At 29.9% G+C, this 17,673-nt stretch overlaps 1 protein-coding gene across 1 annotated transcript in view; it reads right to left on the bottom strand.

Annotated features, from left to right (window-relative positions):
* rudimentary (carbamoyl-phosphate synthetase 2, aspartate transcarbamylase, and dihydroorotase rudimentary) overlaps window positions 1–17,673 on the bottom strand; it is a 52,265-nt gene that overhangs the window by 28,833 nt on the left and 5,759 nt on the right. Inside the window, exons 5-18 of the mRNA XM_014422985.3 lie at window positions 15,492–15,677; window positions 15,232–15,406; window positions 11,937–12,137; window positions 11,282–11,515; window positions 8,208–8,429; window positions 7,621–7,824; window positions 7,308–7,526; window positions 6,428–6,848; window positions 3,394–3,525; window positions 3,143–3,318; window positions 1,450–1,649; window positions 1,000–1,207; window positions 615–833; window positions 96–294 (exon numbers count right to left, since the gene is read on the bottom strand). Coding sequence (XP_014278471.1) covers window positions 96–294; window positions 615–833; window positions 1,000–1,207; window positions 1,450–1,649; window positions 3,143–3,318; window positions 3,394–3,525; window positions 6,428–6,848; window positions 7,308–7,526; window positions 7,621–7,824; window positions 8,208–8,429; window positions 11,282–11,515; window positions 11,937–12,137; window positions 15,232–15,406; window positions 15,492–15,677 — 2,996 coding nt within the window. The remainder of the gene's footprint in view (window positions 1–95; window positions 295–614; window positions 834–999; window positions 1,208–1,449; window positions 1,650–3,142; window positions 3,319–3,393; window positions 3,526–6,427; window positions 6,849–7,307; window positions 7,527–7,620; window positions 7,825–8,207; window positions 8,430–11,281; window positions 11,516–11,936; window positions 12,138–15,231; window positions 15,407–15,491; window positions 15,678–17,673) is intronic.

Below are 17,673 nucleotides of genomic sequence, written 5' to 3'. Positions count from 1 at the left end.
AAACCATCTGCATAAAAATAGAAATTAAAAATAGAAATAATAAAATATTTAAAAATATCAATTCTTAAAAAATGAGTAGAAAATTAATTAATTACCTGCAAGACGTGAAAACGAGAACACTGGAACCTTAACTCCCACTTTTCCGCAACCCATCAGCACATCAACTGGTTCGACTTGTTCGCCAACAATCACTCTAGTCGCAGTCGCAACAAAATCATGATCAAGAGTTTTAGAAACAAATGGAAATGATCGTGAAACACGAACATTGCATTCGATCACCTTCAATTCATTATCCTGAAATTAATGATGTATTATTGAGCATTTCAGGTTAAAATATTGACAGACAGTAATTAATTAAAATTCAATCATAAATGAAAAACAAGCCTTAACCTAAATCATAAAATTATCAATCTTAACTCATATTTAACATTTTCTGAACTTGAAATTTAAAATACAACCCGTTTAATTATTTTTTTCAGCTCTTTAGGTCCATTGGATGAAAATGTATGTCGATTTTCCAATGTAGAAAAAATTTATATATTGTGCACCTTCCTTATCAGGGCATAAAGGGAAGCTCTATTGTAAAAATTTTTACAAAAATGTTAACGACATACCTTCGCAATAAGCTGCATATTGAAAGGGCCAGTCACTTCCAGAGAGCTAGCAACAGCTCTAGATATGGTCAAAATCTTGTTAAGCGTCTCTTGGTTGATGTCCTGTGGAGGAGTAACTAAAGTCGCGTCTCCGCTATGGACACCTGCGTTCTCAACATGCTCGCTGACGGCCATGCAGAGTATCATGCCATCGCATGCCACTGCATCAACATCAATCTCCTAAAATGGCAAAGAAAAACATTTTAATATGTACAGATTTGAATTTAAGTAAAAGTATGGTTGTAAATAATAAAAGTGTTCAGGATATAAAAAAACAAATGAATAATACTAACTTTAAAAATAATATAAACTTTAATTAGCATAAAAGTAAAAAACTAAAAACAACCTTGGCCTCAAGAAGGAATTTGGAAATGACGACTGGATGTTCCTTGCTGACTTCGCTTGCAAGGTTAAGGTAATCTTCCAGATCTCGCTCAGAATGAACAACGTTCATAGCTGCACCGCTGAGGACATAGGATGGTCTCACAAGGCATGGGTACCCAACCTCATTACAGAACTCAATAGCCGATTTCAAATTCGTCAGTTCTTTCCACCTAAAATTTTTTTTGTTAGTTTTTATTAATACAAAAGCATAAAAATAAAATCTAATCACATCTTAAAAAATGTTTTAATAGTACTCTTGATAATTCAAATTAAAGTAATTCTCGCTCCTCTTTATAAGCCATTTAGACAATATTATTTTTAGTAAATGGTCTTTCATAATGTGCAAATTGTTAATGAATTATTATTTTTCTGAGAGATCTTTGGTTATTACTGGTTTCATGAATCGACATACCTGGGTTGAGAGATGCCGATTCTGTCCAACATTCTTGAGAATTTAAATCTGTTTTCGGCACCATCAACACTCTCGGGTGATGTGCCTAAGATTCGTGCTTGCTGGCGGTGAAGATCCATTGCAATGTTATTAGGCAGTTGACCACCCATACTGAGAATTATGCCGTCAGGATTTTCAACAGAATATATATCCATAACAACCTAAAATACAAATACAACTATATAAGCACTTGAGAATACCAATATTAAAAATATAAAACATAATAAATTTATTTTATGCATCCCAAAACAGTTATTATGATTGATAACTTTGTTTGAAATAAAATCAAAAATTAATTTTTATATTGTACGATAATGGATTTGTGTAGATGTTTTATGTATTAATTAAATTAAATAAATAAATATATGTAAATTATATTTATAATGTGGGTAACTGTGCTGCTTTGACATACAAGCACTCCTAGCGGACCAAAGGTGAACTATCATAAGGTTATAAGAAATGCTTGTTTGTTGTTTTTAAATGATTAGCTTTTTGTTTATAATTATAACTTCCTTTCAATAACTTATAATAGTTCACTGTTAGATTCATTAAAACTGTGGAAAGGGACTTTTATTCAATTCTATTATTTTAGGTAAGTAGTGTTTTTACTTTGATTTATTTTACTGAGTATTTCTGTTGTAGCTGAGTAACCTTTGATGTATAATAAACTACTGTTTTGGCAATCGTCTAACTCTCTACTTTCTTCAGAATCACAAATATATAATTAAATAGATAAATGCATAATTTATTAAATAATAGCAGACAGATTAATCTTTGAGGACATGGCAAAATAAATGCAGTTTAGGAAGAAGTTTTGTATATAGAGATAGGTAAAGAATTCTAAAAGGAAGGTAGCACTAATGATGAAGGATTTTGTATAAGAAGCAGATGTAGTTTAGTGAGATGGGATATAAAAATTTGTGAGCAGAGATATTGTACAAATGAAAGAAGGATGAGGAGATCAAGAATGTAGAATTTTTTTTGTTCTTAAGGGGTGGAATAGGCAGGTGTTAAAGCAACATTAAAAAAAAAATTTATAAATTGATTTGCTTTAATCGTATCATACATTTTTGCTAACTAAAAAAATGTAAATATGTAGATATTTCACATAACCACAAAGGCTACTTTTTTTTTTATTTCAAGAAGTCACTACTACATATCTCCGCTTTCTCAGCTGGATGAGGTCAGAGGCAGATATTTATATATATATATTATATACAGCACATGGGGGGTATTCTCTACAACTGCTACATTTGATACTATTAAAAAAATTTCATTGACGTTTTTGTTTTTTTCGCTTGCATTTTGTTTCTTAACTTTTTGGTGATATATTTTCATAAAAAAGGTCATCATAGAAATTTCTAGTTTATATGGTACATTGATTTAATAAAATTTTGATTTCAGGGTTGTGAGGAAATAACGGAAAATTCTTAATATACTAACAGTTTTAATATCTCAAAAATCACCAAACTATAAGATAAAAAGTCATAACTTTTTTAAAAACCACTGATCTCATGACTAGAACAGTAAATTTTTCAGTAAAACTATGACACTATACATATTATATATTATTTCCCCAACCTAAAACTGTGAATATATACCCTATTATGGATTTAACTTTAATTAAATATTAATGAATAAGTTAATTAATTACCTCGAATGATATTTCTTCAAAATATAACCTGTCGCACATATCATAATCGGTGCTTACGGTTTCTGGGTTGTAGTTGACCATGATAGTCTTTTTATGCATCTTCTTCAATTCCCTAAGGCAACCAACAGCGCACCAATCAAATTCTACCGAACAGCCAATCCTGTAGACTCCAGATCCTGCAAAGAAAGGTATTGTTGAGTAGATAAACAAAATCAGATCTAACATCAGAGAGTGATATTATGATTGCTTACCAATAACCATTGTGTAGCCTCCAGGGAAATCTATATCGTGGGCACAACCATTGTACGTAATGTACAAGTAATTAGTAGAAGCAGGCCATTCAGCTGCGACAGTGTCTATCTGTTTTACGTAAGGAGTTACACCTACAAATACAAAATCAACAATTAACAAATACATTTTACATTCATTAAAATTACCTACAAAATTCATTAAAATTGTCTACAAATGCAAAATTAACATTTAACAAATACATCTTATATTCATTAAAATTAAGAAATTTTCTTAATTTAATTTATATGACTGTCATTATTCCACTAAGCACTAGCCAATATGTAGTGAAGTATAAAATATAAAAGCTATAGTAAACCTTAAGAAATCTTGGTTTTTGATTATTTAAGCTTTCTGGATATTGCATAAAATTTCCATATATCAAACTTTTAAAGATTTAAAAGGTATGCAGTAAGAATTTAAGAATTAATATCGGGATTCGCCACCTCTTTATCAAATTTTCTTTCTTTTGATATTTTTTCTGTCTAAATTCACCACTTTTAAGAGCCAGAAAAGAGATTGATACGACGGAATTAATGTATTGTAAGAATATTTCAACACTCTTGTTGAATAAAAAAAAAGGTATTAACTGTTACCATGAACAGGACATAGATATGGAAATTGAAAAATTAAAGTAAATATTAATACTATAACAAAATCTATTTATGTAAAAAGTTATATTTATTTTATAAGTCTAAATTATGAATTATTTATGATTAAGAGACTGGAACGATGCAATATAAATAAAAAAGATGTTTATCCTCATGCATCCATAACTGATGATATAAATACAGTGACAGTGAAAACTTTTAAAATGTATTATTTTATGTCTACAAAGTAGATTAAGTTTTCAAAGGCTTAAAAATAGCCAATAGCATTGGGAATTACAAATGGAGTTGATAGAGAATCACATACAGTCAATACTGACAATTAAAGGAGCAGTGAACTACAACTTGGGAAACCCAACCTCAACTAGAAGACAAAGCCTAGGCTACTGCAGGACACCCTGTTATAAGTTCTATATTTATCGATTCTATTATTTACATTACTTCTAATTTTTTTCTCTTCGTCCTTTTTTCAAAATAACTTTTTTTTGTTCTTTTTTTCTTATTAGATGGCAATTATTTGTTTAGTTAAGTCTATGAATGTTGTAATTAACTTTAATTTTCTCTCTTATTAATAATTATTATTTCTATTAATTTATTTTATCTTAATTTTTTTAAATTATAAAGTTGTATAGTTAGGGGTGTCTTTTGTAAGAGACTATACCACTCCATAACCAATTATTAAAAAAAATAATGTAACTGTCATATTAACCTTGTAAAGGCTCACCAGGTCGATTTAGTAATAAATAAATAAATATATTGTAATATCCTCTCTTTTAATCAATAGTTGATATTTATACTGGAATTTTTCAACTTTTGTTGTTTCTATATAATAATTATAGAAAAAGAATAATCAAAGAAGAAATAGAAGAACATAACAATTATCTATAAACTATTTACATCGTAAATCAAAGCAAGTAAAGCAGAGCGATTGTACTACAAACGATTATTTTTGGATGGATCAGCGAATATTGAAGATGGAAGAGAGGAAACAGGTACTCTTGATTTTGCTGGCTTCGGGAGAAGGCGTCCGTTCAGCTAGAAGCGGGAAGGACTGGAAGCCATTGTTAGGAGTTGGATATAGCATCATCGACAAGAAGAGATCAACAATTATCAGGGGAAGATGTGTAATTGGTTAGTTTTGTTTCTAACTGGAATTTATTGTATTTGTAAAATAGCTATTAATTAAGTTTAAGTGTTATTATTGGTAAAGTGTCGTCTGTTTCTGATTGCCTGGAAACCCGCCCTGAGAAAAGAGTGTTAAATATTTATGTTTTTAATTTGAACCCATGCAATCGTTTATACTTGAAATTAGTTACAACTTTTGAAATTATTTTAAATAATTTTTAATTATTACAATATATATATAAAAAAGGCTTGTACTTGACAATTAAAACAAAGAAATTCGTTTGTACTAAGTTTTAACAAACATCAGGTACTGTAAGAGGAGATCAAGCAGTTCTTTCTAAGATTTCACAAAGATTATATCTATGCCTCTGAGGCTAATGAAATTATATTAGTGCTGTCTCTAGAAAGTTATTCCACGTTACTGCATTTTCTATAAAACATGCAGTAAGTTGTTTGTTTGTTTATTAAGAAATTAAGGCGTAAAACCCATCGGTCATCAACGCCAACATTCCACACATGCAGTAAGTGAAGAACACTAACAGTAAAAAATTATTTATTAGTGCCAATGTTTCGGCCAGAATTTCAAGCCTTCATCAGGGCTAAGAACAAAACACAAGATAACAATCGAATAATACAAAGAATAAAAAGATTAGAAAATAATTACCATTATAAATACATAAATAGTGTTGAAAAACATGAATAATTTATGTATTATAAGAAGATAAACGCTTATGAGAAGAGAAATATTAAAATTAAGAAAGAACAAAGAACAAATAATAAAATACATGAGAAAACCTAGTTAGTAAATATATGTAAAAAATTAAAATATTTAATACTAAATTATTACTTAATATTATTACTATTTTTTTTTTTATAATATAGATATTACTTTTCTAACACACCCTTTATCTTCTTATAATACGTAAGACTATACATGTCTATCAAGACTAGTTATGTATCTATAATGTAAGTAACTTTCTTATTTGCTAATCATTCTACACATCCTTTTATTCATTGGCTGTGATCTTGTTTTTTGTTCTTAACTCTGATGAAGGTTTGAAATTCAGGCCAAAACGTTGGTACTAATAAATATGTTTTTACTTATTAGTTGTTCTTCACTGACCGAACATCCAATTACCTCCTTAATCAAATATAATTGGATATTAATATCATTCTTCATTTCACTAACATAGGACTTTTCAAAGCCTCTATGATCCAAGAGTTTTAGGCCGATAAACAAACAAATATAAATACACATGCTCACCAAAATCTTCTCGCTTCTTCCTGATAGCCAATTCTGTGCTCTTGACAAACGAGGCAATTTGCTTGTCAGAGAAGCCGAGCTGCTTTGCAGCAAGTAATTGCTCCGCAGTCAAGTCGGGCTGACTAATTGACTCTAAGTGTGTCTGCATGTCGATGATATTCTTCAATTTATAGAGAAACCATCGATCTATTTTAGTCAACTCATACAGTTTGTCTATGGAATAGTTAGCTTTTAGAGCGGCAGCGAGAACGAAGATCCTCTTGTCCGTTGGCTGTTCAAGCTCTTCATCGCAGGCTCCTTTGGCATAAGGATCAAAACCGATGACATTTTCATCAACCATTCTCATAGCCTTCTGGAAAGCTTCCTCGAACTTTCTTCCAACAGCCATAACCTCACCAACACTCTTCATAGAGCTGCCAATCTAAATAGATAATTAATCAACTTTCGTCAAATAAAAAAAATAAATAATAAATAAATCTAACAAAAACTAATACAATATCAATTTTAATAATCAATTTATTTAAGAGAAAGTAATGATTGTCTTAATCATAAAAAAATTTTCAAGAAATAACTAAAATTATTAAAAATCCCTCGACTAAAATACATAAAATTACATGAAGAATAAGCTGTGTGTTAAATGAAACTAAAAAATTATAGATGTACTGTTTTTAAAACCAACAGTGAGTTATATTAAACTGAAGAAGGGGACACAGCATCCATGAAATATCCCAGATGAGAATTGATATATAACTATTGTATTTTTTTTTTTAGTTTTTGACCTTTAGAAAATTATAAAATTTTTTAAATGATTTAATTTGTCTTTTTTCATTTAAATGCAACAAAATTAACTGTATACTTTTTAGAATACTATAATACTCACTTTAGTGCTGACCCTAGAAAACTTGCTCAAGTCCCAGCGAGGTATTTTAACGACACAATAATCCAAAGAAGGTTCGAAACAAGCTGTTGTTTGCATAGTCACAGAATTCCTAATGTCAAGGAGTGAATGGCCAAGAGATAACTTGGCTGCGACGTAGGCGAGTGGAAAACCTGTAGCTTTACTGGCGAGTGCAGAGCTACGAGACAGGCGAGCATTAACCTACAGACCGTAATCAAATATTTAAAAACCTTCAATCAATAATGATATGATAAGATAAATAATGGCAGAGAAAAAAAATAATAAAAGACAATACCTCAATAATGTAATAGTCATCTGAAGTAGGACTGAGGGCATATTGTATATTGCACTCCCCAACAATACCAAAGTGTCTGACCACTTTTATAGCCGTAGACCGCAGCTTGTTGTACTCGTGGTTGCTTAACGTCTGACTCGGAGCGACAACGATAGACTCACCGGTATGTATACCCAAGGGGTCAACATTTTCCATGTTACAAACCTAGAACAAAACAATTTATATCATAATACAATTTTTATTTAACTTATAACATATAGGATATCCAGTGAAAATTTAGCGTAGTTAACTGATTCGGAATAATTACTCATAAGATAATACCAGTACCTTTTAAGTATAAAAAAACTAAAATGATAATTATTTAATTTAATGAGTAGAATGGCACAAAAATAGACTTAAAATGTTTCTATTTGTTCGGATGTATTCTTTTCAACTAGTCATAATTGATTTCCATGTTAATAGTTTTTTTGGGAAAATTGATGCTTGAAAATTTGACATCATTCAGCAGAAGCATAGTTCTCTTCCATGAGAACAACAGGACTATATATTAGCTAGGTATGAGTATAATTATTAAACGAAATACTTACAGTAATGCAATTGTCGAAGGCATCCCTCACGACTTCATATTCTACTTCTTTCCAACCTTTCAAAGATTTGTCAATTATTAGCTGGCTCGAGTGAGCGAAAGCGTGTTGGCTCAATCTTTTCATTTCTTCATCATTGTTAGCAAAGCCAGAACCAAGACCACCGAGAGAGAACGCTGAACGTGCAAGGACGGGGTAGCCCAGCATCCTAGCCGCTTCTAGAGCCTGTAAATTGGTGAGTGCAATTATTATATCGAATCACAAATTATTGGTAGAAATCAAACTGAATTGAAGAGATTAAAATTATATAAATATGATTATATGCATATATTCTTTTTCATTACATACTAACCCTATACAAGAGGAGTTTATTCAAAAAGTATGTGAAACCGCATTCTGTATGTATGTAATGTGGTGTTCACATTGGATGTTTTATAGCACAATACTAAAAATATTAAAAGAAAAGATAACAGAAACAAAAAACCAATGAAATACAAAATAGGATAACTAAAATGATGCAATTAGAACATGTGGTTAGAGAATGGAACTAATTATTTAATACGATAGATAAGAAGAATTAAAAGTATATGGATAATAAAATAAATAAATATAAATACAGTGCGGGTGTGGGAATGAAATATTGAACTAGACCAAAAACATAATTAAATTAATTTTTATTATATAAGAGGTACAATTGGGGCACATTCGATGAACACGTTTGAGCTAAATCTATATTTGAGAGGAAGTGTAACAATTTTTTTTTTTTTTCGTAGATTTCAGATTCATCAGCCATGTATCACTGTGGGTTATGCAGATATTTATTACATTGAACTAAAAAGTAAATGATTAAAAGTGTGTCTGTCACAATTACAGATATCGGTGTTAGTTATGTGAAATCTCCTGAAGTAGTGTCTAGATGGTCCATGTTCCAGTAGTTGAGCCATTTTGTAATGAGTACTTTTTATTTTGTTATAATGTTGAGATGTTATATTAGGTATGTATTTATGAAGGGGTCGTCCTTCAGTCGAAAGTTGCCAGCATCTGTCCCAGTCCTGAATGAGGTCAGTTATTATGGATTTTTTAATGTAAGATAAGGGAACTAAACTATGGTCAATGGGAAGCTGAGTATCGCTAGTGGCAGATTTGAGAGGTCGACTTTTATTTCTGTGGCAGTCCCACAAAATGAAAACTTGGCCCCCACCATGGTTAGAAAAGATCAGTTACCTTCAGACAACAATGGGCAAAGTAATTTAGTTGATTTAAGGTGGAAAAGGTATGACAGGAGATAATGGAGACTTTTTTTTTTTTCATGAAATAGTTTGATGAATGGTAATTCCAAGTTGAATAGAAGTTTGAAAGTTGAATAGAACTTTTTATTTAATACAAGGTAGGATTAGGTGGAACAATATTAAAAAAGTCAATGCAACTTATTACAATTGCCTATTATAATTATTAAATTAAATTAATTTTTATTAATATATTCTTGTTTGAGAGTGGTTTAGTTTATTTAAAAACAAATTTGATCCTTTTTCTCAACTTTATTCTTTTTAAAACCTTCCAACGTTTCGACCATTTAGGTCATTTTCAAGGATACCTTTACTTTGTTGTCATTTTCTCTTTTAAAATTCTTAAAAATGCCGGCTAATTGCCTTTGCCCCATCTATAAATTCTTCTATATAATTCGTTCCTAAATTTAAAACTTGTACTATTTTTCATAGTACATTTGTTCCTTATCACTTTTCTTTCTATCATTTACATTTGCAAACTCTAAAATTTTAGATGAATTAGCAAATTGATGAAGATGCAATTTAGATGAATTGCAAACTCTAAAATTTTAGATGAATTAGCAAATGTAAATGATAGAAAGAAAAGTGGTTAGTACAAGTTTTAAATTTAGGAACAAATTATATAGAAGAAATTATAGATGGGACAAAGGCAATTAGCCGGCATTTTTAAGAATTTTAAAAGAGAAAATGACAACAAAGTAAAGGTATCCTTGAAAATGACCTAAATGGTCGAAACATTGGAAGGTTTTAAAAATAATAAAGTTGAGAAAAAGGATCAAATTTGTTTTTAAATATATTAAATTAAATATAATACATATATTTAATAATTTTTATAATTATTAAAAATAATATAAATATAGATCCTAATCTATAAAAATAAATATAAAAAATAAAAACAGAGGCAGGGGTTTACATAGAAGAATTAGGCATAGAACTAAGCTTCCCACTAGGCAAACACTCGACTATCTTACAGGCAGTCACCTGAACCAGTTGTTGCCCTGAAGTCACTAGCTGTGAAAGGATTGGCATCACCATCTTTCCTGATAGTCTGTCGGCCCTTCAAGCCTTAGAGACACCCAGGGTCACCTCTAAACTGGTAAGGGAGTGTAAAGAAGCCTTAGAACCATTAGCGTGCTTAAAGAAGCTTCAGCTTGTGTAGGTCCAAGGACACAAGGGAATCACAGCTAATGAAAAAGAAACGGGACAGAGCACCCTCCTATAGGGCCAGAATCATTCCTAGGCATCAGAGAAAAGTAGTTCTTGACTGGACATGGAAGATAGCAGGTAAGGAGTGGAGGGACAGTATAGGGCTGAGACAGGCCAAGATTTTAATAACTAAACCCTCTACTTCTAAAATTAATTGGCTGCTAGGCCTTAACAGAAACGAACTCCGATCATTAATAGGAGTCCTTACAGGTCACTGCAGACTTAAAAGACATCTTAAGATACGTGGAGTAGTTCATGATGAAACCTGCTGCTTATGCATTACATAAGCCTTACATAACATAGCAGACTGTGGTAGGTATGCGTCACTGAGATGCAGGCTTTTAGGCTCTGATAGAATCACAGGAAATGAGGCTTCCTCTATAGATTGGGCATCCCTTTTGAATTTCATTAGAAAGTCGAAAAGATTCAATATAGAGGAATAAGATACATAAAAAAGCCATTCCATTGGTCTGTCTTGGGGATGGCAAAAAAGGACCAATAGGCCCACTTGACGGACTTGTTCCCCCACCATTACCAGTACTAGTAATCTATAAAAAATATTATTATTAACATTAATTAATATACCTCATTGATATTGTAAACAGCAACACTTGGTGCAGTTTTCTCACCAATCTCGGCAATCTTCTCAGCAAACAATTTCCTGTCTTCAGTGTCGATGATAGACTGAATCGGTGTTCCCAAAACGTTAACATTATACTTTTCAAAAACACCGCTCTTTTGGAGTTCCACACCACAATTAAGCCCCGTCTGGCCTCCAAATGTGAGCAGAACTCCATCTGGACGTTCCGAACGAATCACCTAAGAACCAAAGGAAGACAAATTAATAAATTGATTATTATACGCCCACTTTCAACTACTAGAAGTTATTCATCAAATATTTGTATTGATTATAGATCATAAAATTCAATTAAAACATCTGAGCACTATTTTCAGCCTTTTTTAAAAAATAACAATAAAATTTACTAAAAACAATATTATTAGTATTTTGAAGAAATGATAAAATAAGAGGAACTGCAAGATAGGATGTGCTAAAAACCCAATTCAATTTTTATCTGCGCCTCATTTTAAAAAGTACAGAGTTATCCCTTCGCAAAAGATGTCATCATTAAGATCAATTTATAGTTACATACAAAAGCAATGAACATGAATGGGTTTTGAAACAGACATGACTTTCAACACAATGATTCTTTATAATTACTATAAAAAATTAAATATCTACCTGTTCGACATAGTTGGGTAACAGCGGTAAAAAGTAGACTTTGTCAGCGAGCCCCTTCGACGTCTGCACAGTGGCTATGTTTGGATTTATCAGGACTGTTAGTATTTTCGACTCCTGAAGTGCTTTGATTGCTTGTGAACCTGAGTAATCAAATTCGCCAGCTTGGCCAATTGATAAACCTCCAGAACCAAGTATCAGCACCTAAACAATGGAAAACACAAAGGAATAAAAATTTAGTGCACACAATACACAACACAACTTTCTTTCTTAGAGAGGAAATTAATCCTTAGACATTTCAAAACAGCTATTTTTTTTATTATTCAGAAACTTACCCTTACTATATATGTCATACATAGGTAAATGAAATTCAAATCTGAATATTATCGTAACAACCATGTAAAAGCAATAATAATCAAATTCTTTCAAATTCAATATTCATCCATTGTTTATTATTATTTATAATTAGATTGTTAATTTTTTCCAAATAAACAAAATTAAAGTTGTGCAGTACGTAGTTTTACAATATTTATATTTAATAGTCTTTATTTACTAAACATTTTACCTTTTTTATTGATATTTTCCTTAAACTAACGATATTTATATATATATCTCTTAATTGTACCCATTGTTTTAATTATTTTTTTCTTAGCCTTTAACTATTCTTATCTTATTTATTTGGTTTTCCATCTCATAGTAGTGTGTACAATTTCTGTTTTTTATTTGTCTTATATCTATTTTTATGTGTTATTACGTCTCACGCTCATTTTAAATCTGATACACTGTTATTTCTTTTTTTTATGCTTATTGTTGCACATCTTATTTTTATTTTATTTTTTTCACTTTTATATAGTCTTTGTTCCTAATGTTCCTGCTTAGAATAGAACAGTTTAACAGAAGGTAACAAAGCTATGTACTATAGAAGGGGATCAAAAGTGCTATTTCCAATTTCCCAGTCTGTCTTAGCCAGGTGTTTGAAAATTATTTTCTTCTATAGTCAATAACCATATTCTTTCATATTTATTCACTTTTTTATTACTAATAACAATGAAAAGTGATTGATTATTTCAAATAACCAAAATTAAAGGAACTTTTTCTAAAAAATTTCTTTTCATCATCAGGGCTAAAAAAGATGCAACTAAAATAATAGGGGTACTCATGATGTGTTGAGTGTAACATGTTTTACCATGTTAAATGTTATCAGTATAGGATTGTGAGCAGCTCTATTTAAAGTCATATTAAATGTTATATGCATAAGAGCTCCTAGCAGATTTTTTGAGCAACTTGTTTTATAACCTTTCCTTTCAAAACTTCATGTTATTGTTTACTTCTAAGTTTTCACTAAAGTAATTTATTACAACATATCTGAATTGAGTGAAAAGTGGAAGTTTTGTAAAAGTTAGGCTACTTTGTGCCTTGTTGATCTTTTAACTTGTGAGGAAGAGAATCAAAATAAGCTAATTGACAACTGTCATTATATTATTATTATTGTCATCCATTGCTTTATTAGTTATAAAAACATCCAAAACAATACTAACACAAACTACGAGCAAGTAACCTAACACGACAACAAATAAAATGGTGACAAGCTCAGCTGATCTGTTGCTTGACATCATTCTCCATTTAACAGACCTAGTAACAGACTCTCAACCATGTTATATTTTATGACATTTTAACATGGTAAAAGAAGGAATAATTTCTCCATTTAACGTAAGTTTTTCTATTTAACACGCTTTAACATGTTAAACAAAAGATCATGAATGCCCCTACTGTAAAAAAGTAAGAGAACAGATAAGATGAATTTAAAAGTAAACTAAGGTGTGACTAAAAATGATTTAAAATATGTGAAAGTATATATAAAAATGAACAAAGTATATAAAATAAAATTAAAATAATATTTACGGTGAAAAGTATAAATAAACAAGAATTACAAAAAAGTATAAAACAATATTAATAATAACGGAAATAATAACAAATAAAACAGTAGAAATATAAAAATAATTAACAAAATAGGACATCTACCTTTCTGAATGAGGGAAAGATAAAGAATAAAGTTAAGACGGATGGAAGGTATTAACAGGGTAGGAGAGTGGTGGACTTCTGACGGGTAACAAATAAGGTTACATTTGAAACCAAAAAAGATATAAAATAATATTAAAGTAAAATGATATTAGGAAATATAAGAAAATATTAAGTATATTAAATAAGAAGGGATTCATGTGTTGTGAAGGTTATAACCTCACTGGTAGCAATGAACTATGTAAATATCAAAGATGCTTATTTTTTTCAGGTTTTTTTTTTTCATTCTTAGGTACCTTCTAAATAGAAGAAAAGTTTTTGTAATAATAACCTAAATAGAAGCTAGCTAATCAAACTGTTGGACGAATAATAATGTTAATTTATATCAACTTAAATTACTTTGCCAATTACCTTGTTTTAAATGGAAGAAATGGTTTAAAATGAAGTGAGTTATTTAAACAAAAATTATCACAGACTGATATAAGGAGATGGTCAGAAATGTGGTCAGCAAAGATACACAAATAAGCAAAACTTATTTATTTATATAGAGAAAAATAAGATAACAAACTTGAAAACATACAAAGAAGATAAAATATAATATTGAAGTGGTAAGAATTATACAAAATAATTGATAATTGTATAATTCTTAACTCTACAATAATATATTTTTTCTTCTATTACTCTACTTAATTTATTGTTATGTATATTTCCAAGTTAGTTTGTTATTATTTTATTTTTCTCTGAATTAATGTTGTTATCTCGTTTCCTTTTTCAGCCCTGTTGTACTAATAAAATTTCTTAAATCAACAAAAAATCATCATATATATTGCCTATTCCATTGCAAAACGGATCATTCTCAAAATTAGATGCTATTTAGCTTTCAAAATATTTTGAAAAGTAAAGTCGATTGATTCAATTTTTATTTTTTCAGGGAATGCTCCAAAATAATATCCTGAATCAGACAGACAGTTAATATTATCGTTTTCGTGATATCAATTTAACAAAAAAAAATTTCACCTATTATTATCATCTACTATCTACTTAATTTATTAATGTACGTATTTTCTAGTTTGTTTGTTATTTACTTTTTATTTTATCTCTCAATTAAGGTTGTAATCTCGTTTTGTTCTTCAGCCCTGATCAAAACCTAAAATTCGGGTTGAAACTTCGGCACAAATAAATGAGTTATGCCTAGTTTCGTGTCTTTGCTGAGCAAATAGTTCGCTAATATATAATAACAAAAAAATAAATAAATAATAAAACTGAATGGCATAATTACCTTTGAAGGTTTTTTAATTTTAAAAGGTTGCCTGTATAGTAAAGCCTCATTGATTAAATGCTTTAGCCTATATGAAGATGGCGAAATTTTGTGAGATTTCACTGCCTCTATGAAAGCATCAAAGAGCAACTCCAAGTCCTCAGGTCCAGAACAGTGCTCGGGATGAAATTGCACGCTAAATAATAAAATATAATCATTAAATGATTAAAGTAATTATAAAAATTTAATTAATGAAACAGTGATAATGCTGTTATAAATACCCAAAGAAAGGTTTTTCGCTGTGAATTATTCCTTCATTTGAGAAGTCATTCGCATTGGTGAACAATGCTTCCCACTCTCTCGGGAAAGTATCATTGTTAACAGCAAAACCATGGTTCTGAGAAGTCATAAAGCAGCGACGGGTATGTTCATGAATACATGGCTGGTTATGACCACGGTTTCCATATCTAAAAAAAAAAATTATGGGAAGTATAATTTTTTTATTTAAAAGAGAAGATTCAAAACTGTCTATAAATATATATTTATAAAGCCTATTGTTATTTTTTTTACAATTTTATATGAGACTAAACTGATTTTGTAGTGGTGAGGAGCAATGCTCAATGTAGTTTGCATTTAAATTGGAGGAAAATAGTCCGGGATATCAAATCAATAAAGGTTTCAAAATAGTACAGAACACCAGTTGGTACAGAACATCATTTTTATAAGCCCTGACGAAGCCCTGCAAGTGGAGCATAACACTGGTTAACAATAAATAGTTTTTGTTACTATTTTGAAACCTTTACTGACCGCCACTTAGACTATCTTCCTCCAATCTACTTCATACGGTCAACTATCTTCTTCGAATATTTTGCATTTAGATTAAAATATATTGGAAAACTAAAAATCATAGCTGCGTACTATAAGTGAGGCAAATTTTCAGTATTTCATCTTGTTTGTAATGAGCTATAATTTAAAATTGTATCTTGACGCCTCACCGAAATAGACAGGCGAAAAATGAAAAACGTGCCAGAAATGAAATAATAACTAGTTTTAGAACATTCTATTTAAATTATCTGGAAAACTACATTATTAGCATACTGTAAGTGAAAGAAATAATAGAAGAGCCCAAGAGGAGGAAAAAAGGCAGTTATTTCATTCAGCCCAATCTTTGCTTACTTCAATGAAAACTATGTCTAATTAATAATCAAAATTGATGAGTCTGTCAAGTATAGGTAGGGGAAATACAAAACGGCGGCTGTTTCAAAACGTTAAAAAAATTTTTTTTTCTTTAGCACCTCTATATCTTTAAAATTACCATCAACACTAGAAAACCTAAAAAAAAAAAAAAAAACATCATTTACAGTAGAGTAAATTTGATAAAATACGAGCCCTAATAGACATACTTACGTTCAATAGTTTGCGAGATATAGCTTTTTAAATTCCTACATTTCATAACATAATAGCAAAAAAAATCAGTAGTTAGTTAATTTATTTTGGGAAAAACTATATCTCAAGAATAATTGGACATACAAATGTCTTTGAGCACTCAAATTAAAGCTAGTATAATGTTCTATCAAGTAGTATTATAATGTTTATTTTCATAGGAGTAGTAGTTTTCATGATATTCGACAAACTAAATTCACAAAATGTTGATTTCTAGTTCTTTGAATAAAAATTTTAATTTATGAAAAAATATATCTCAGGAAACGTAAGACGTACATAGATCTGTACGACATCTGTACGATCGGCTGATGCCAGCACTTATATTAAACCTATTTAAATGTACTATAAACTGGGTCATGACATTTATCTTTGTAAGAGTAGTAATTTATAATATAAGTAATATGATATTTTCCAAAATAACTTGACAAAATATTAATTTCTAGTTGTTTGGATAAAAGTTTTGAAAATATAAAAACTACGACTCCTAAGAAGATAAACGTCATAAACTAGTTTCTATTACATTAAAATTGCTTTAATTTAAGTTCTCAAAGACATCTATCTGTATGTCCAATGATTCCTAAAATATAGTTTTCCCAAAATAAATTAACTAACAACTGATTTTTTTGCTATTCCGTTAGGAAATATGCGATTTAAAAATCTATGTCTCGGGAATTATTGAACAAAAATAGCTTAATTAGGGCTTCATGTTTGAGCAAATTTACTATTTTTTAAATGATCTTCTCTTAGGTTTTCTAGTGTTGTTCATTGATGGTAGTGTTGAATTTGGTTAGTATTTGAGGGAGTAATGCCAAACCACAGCTGTTACAATTGCCTTGTTACTTTAACAGAAATACTGTATCGTTATTTTAAACTATTGACTTATTAAAATTATTGTTTGTAAAATATAAAAGGTATTTTTTTTAAGTTTTATTATTTCTATGTTTTTAGTTAAAATTCCACACAGATAGATATTTTTCCATTGTCTGTGTTTTTTAAATTGTTGTATGGATGCATGGATAT

The sequence above is a fragment of the Halyomorpha halys genome, unplaced genomic scaffold (genome assembly GCF_000696795.3).
Source record: "Halyomorpha halys isolate HHAL.00 unplaced genomic scaffold, Hhal_1.1 Scaffold398.1, whole genome shotgun sequence".
Lineage (NCBI taxonomy): Eukaryota > Metazoa > Arthropoda > Insecta > Hemiptera > Pentatomidae > Halyomorpha > Halyomorpha halys.
The sequence above is the reverse complement of the archived record's forward strand: the minus strand, read 5'-3'. Positions and strand labels throughout refer to the sequence as shown.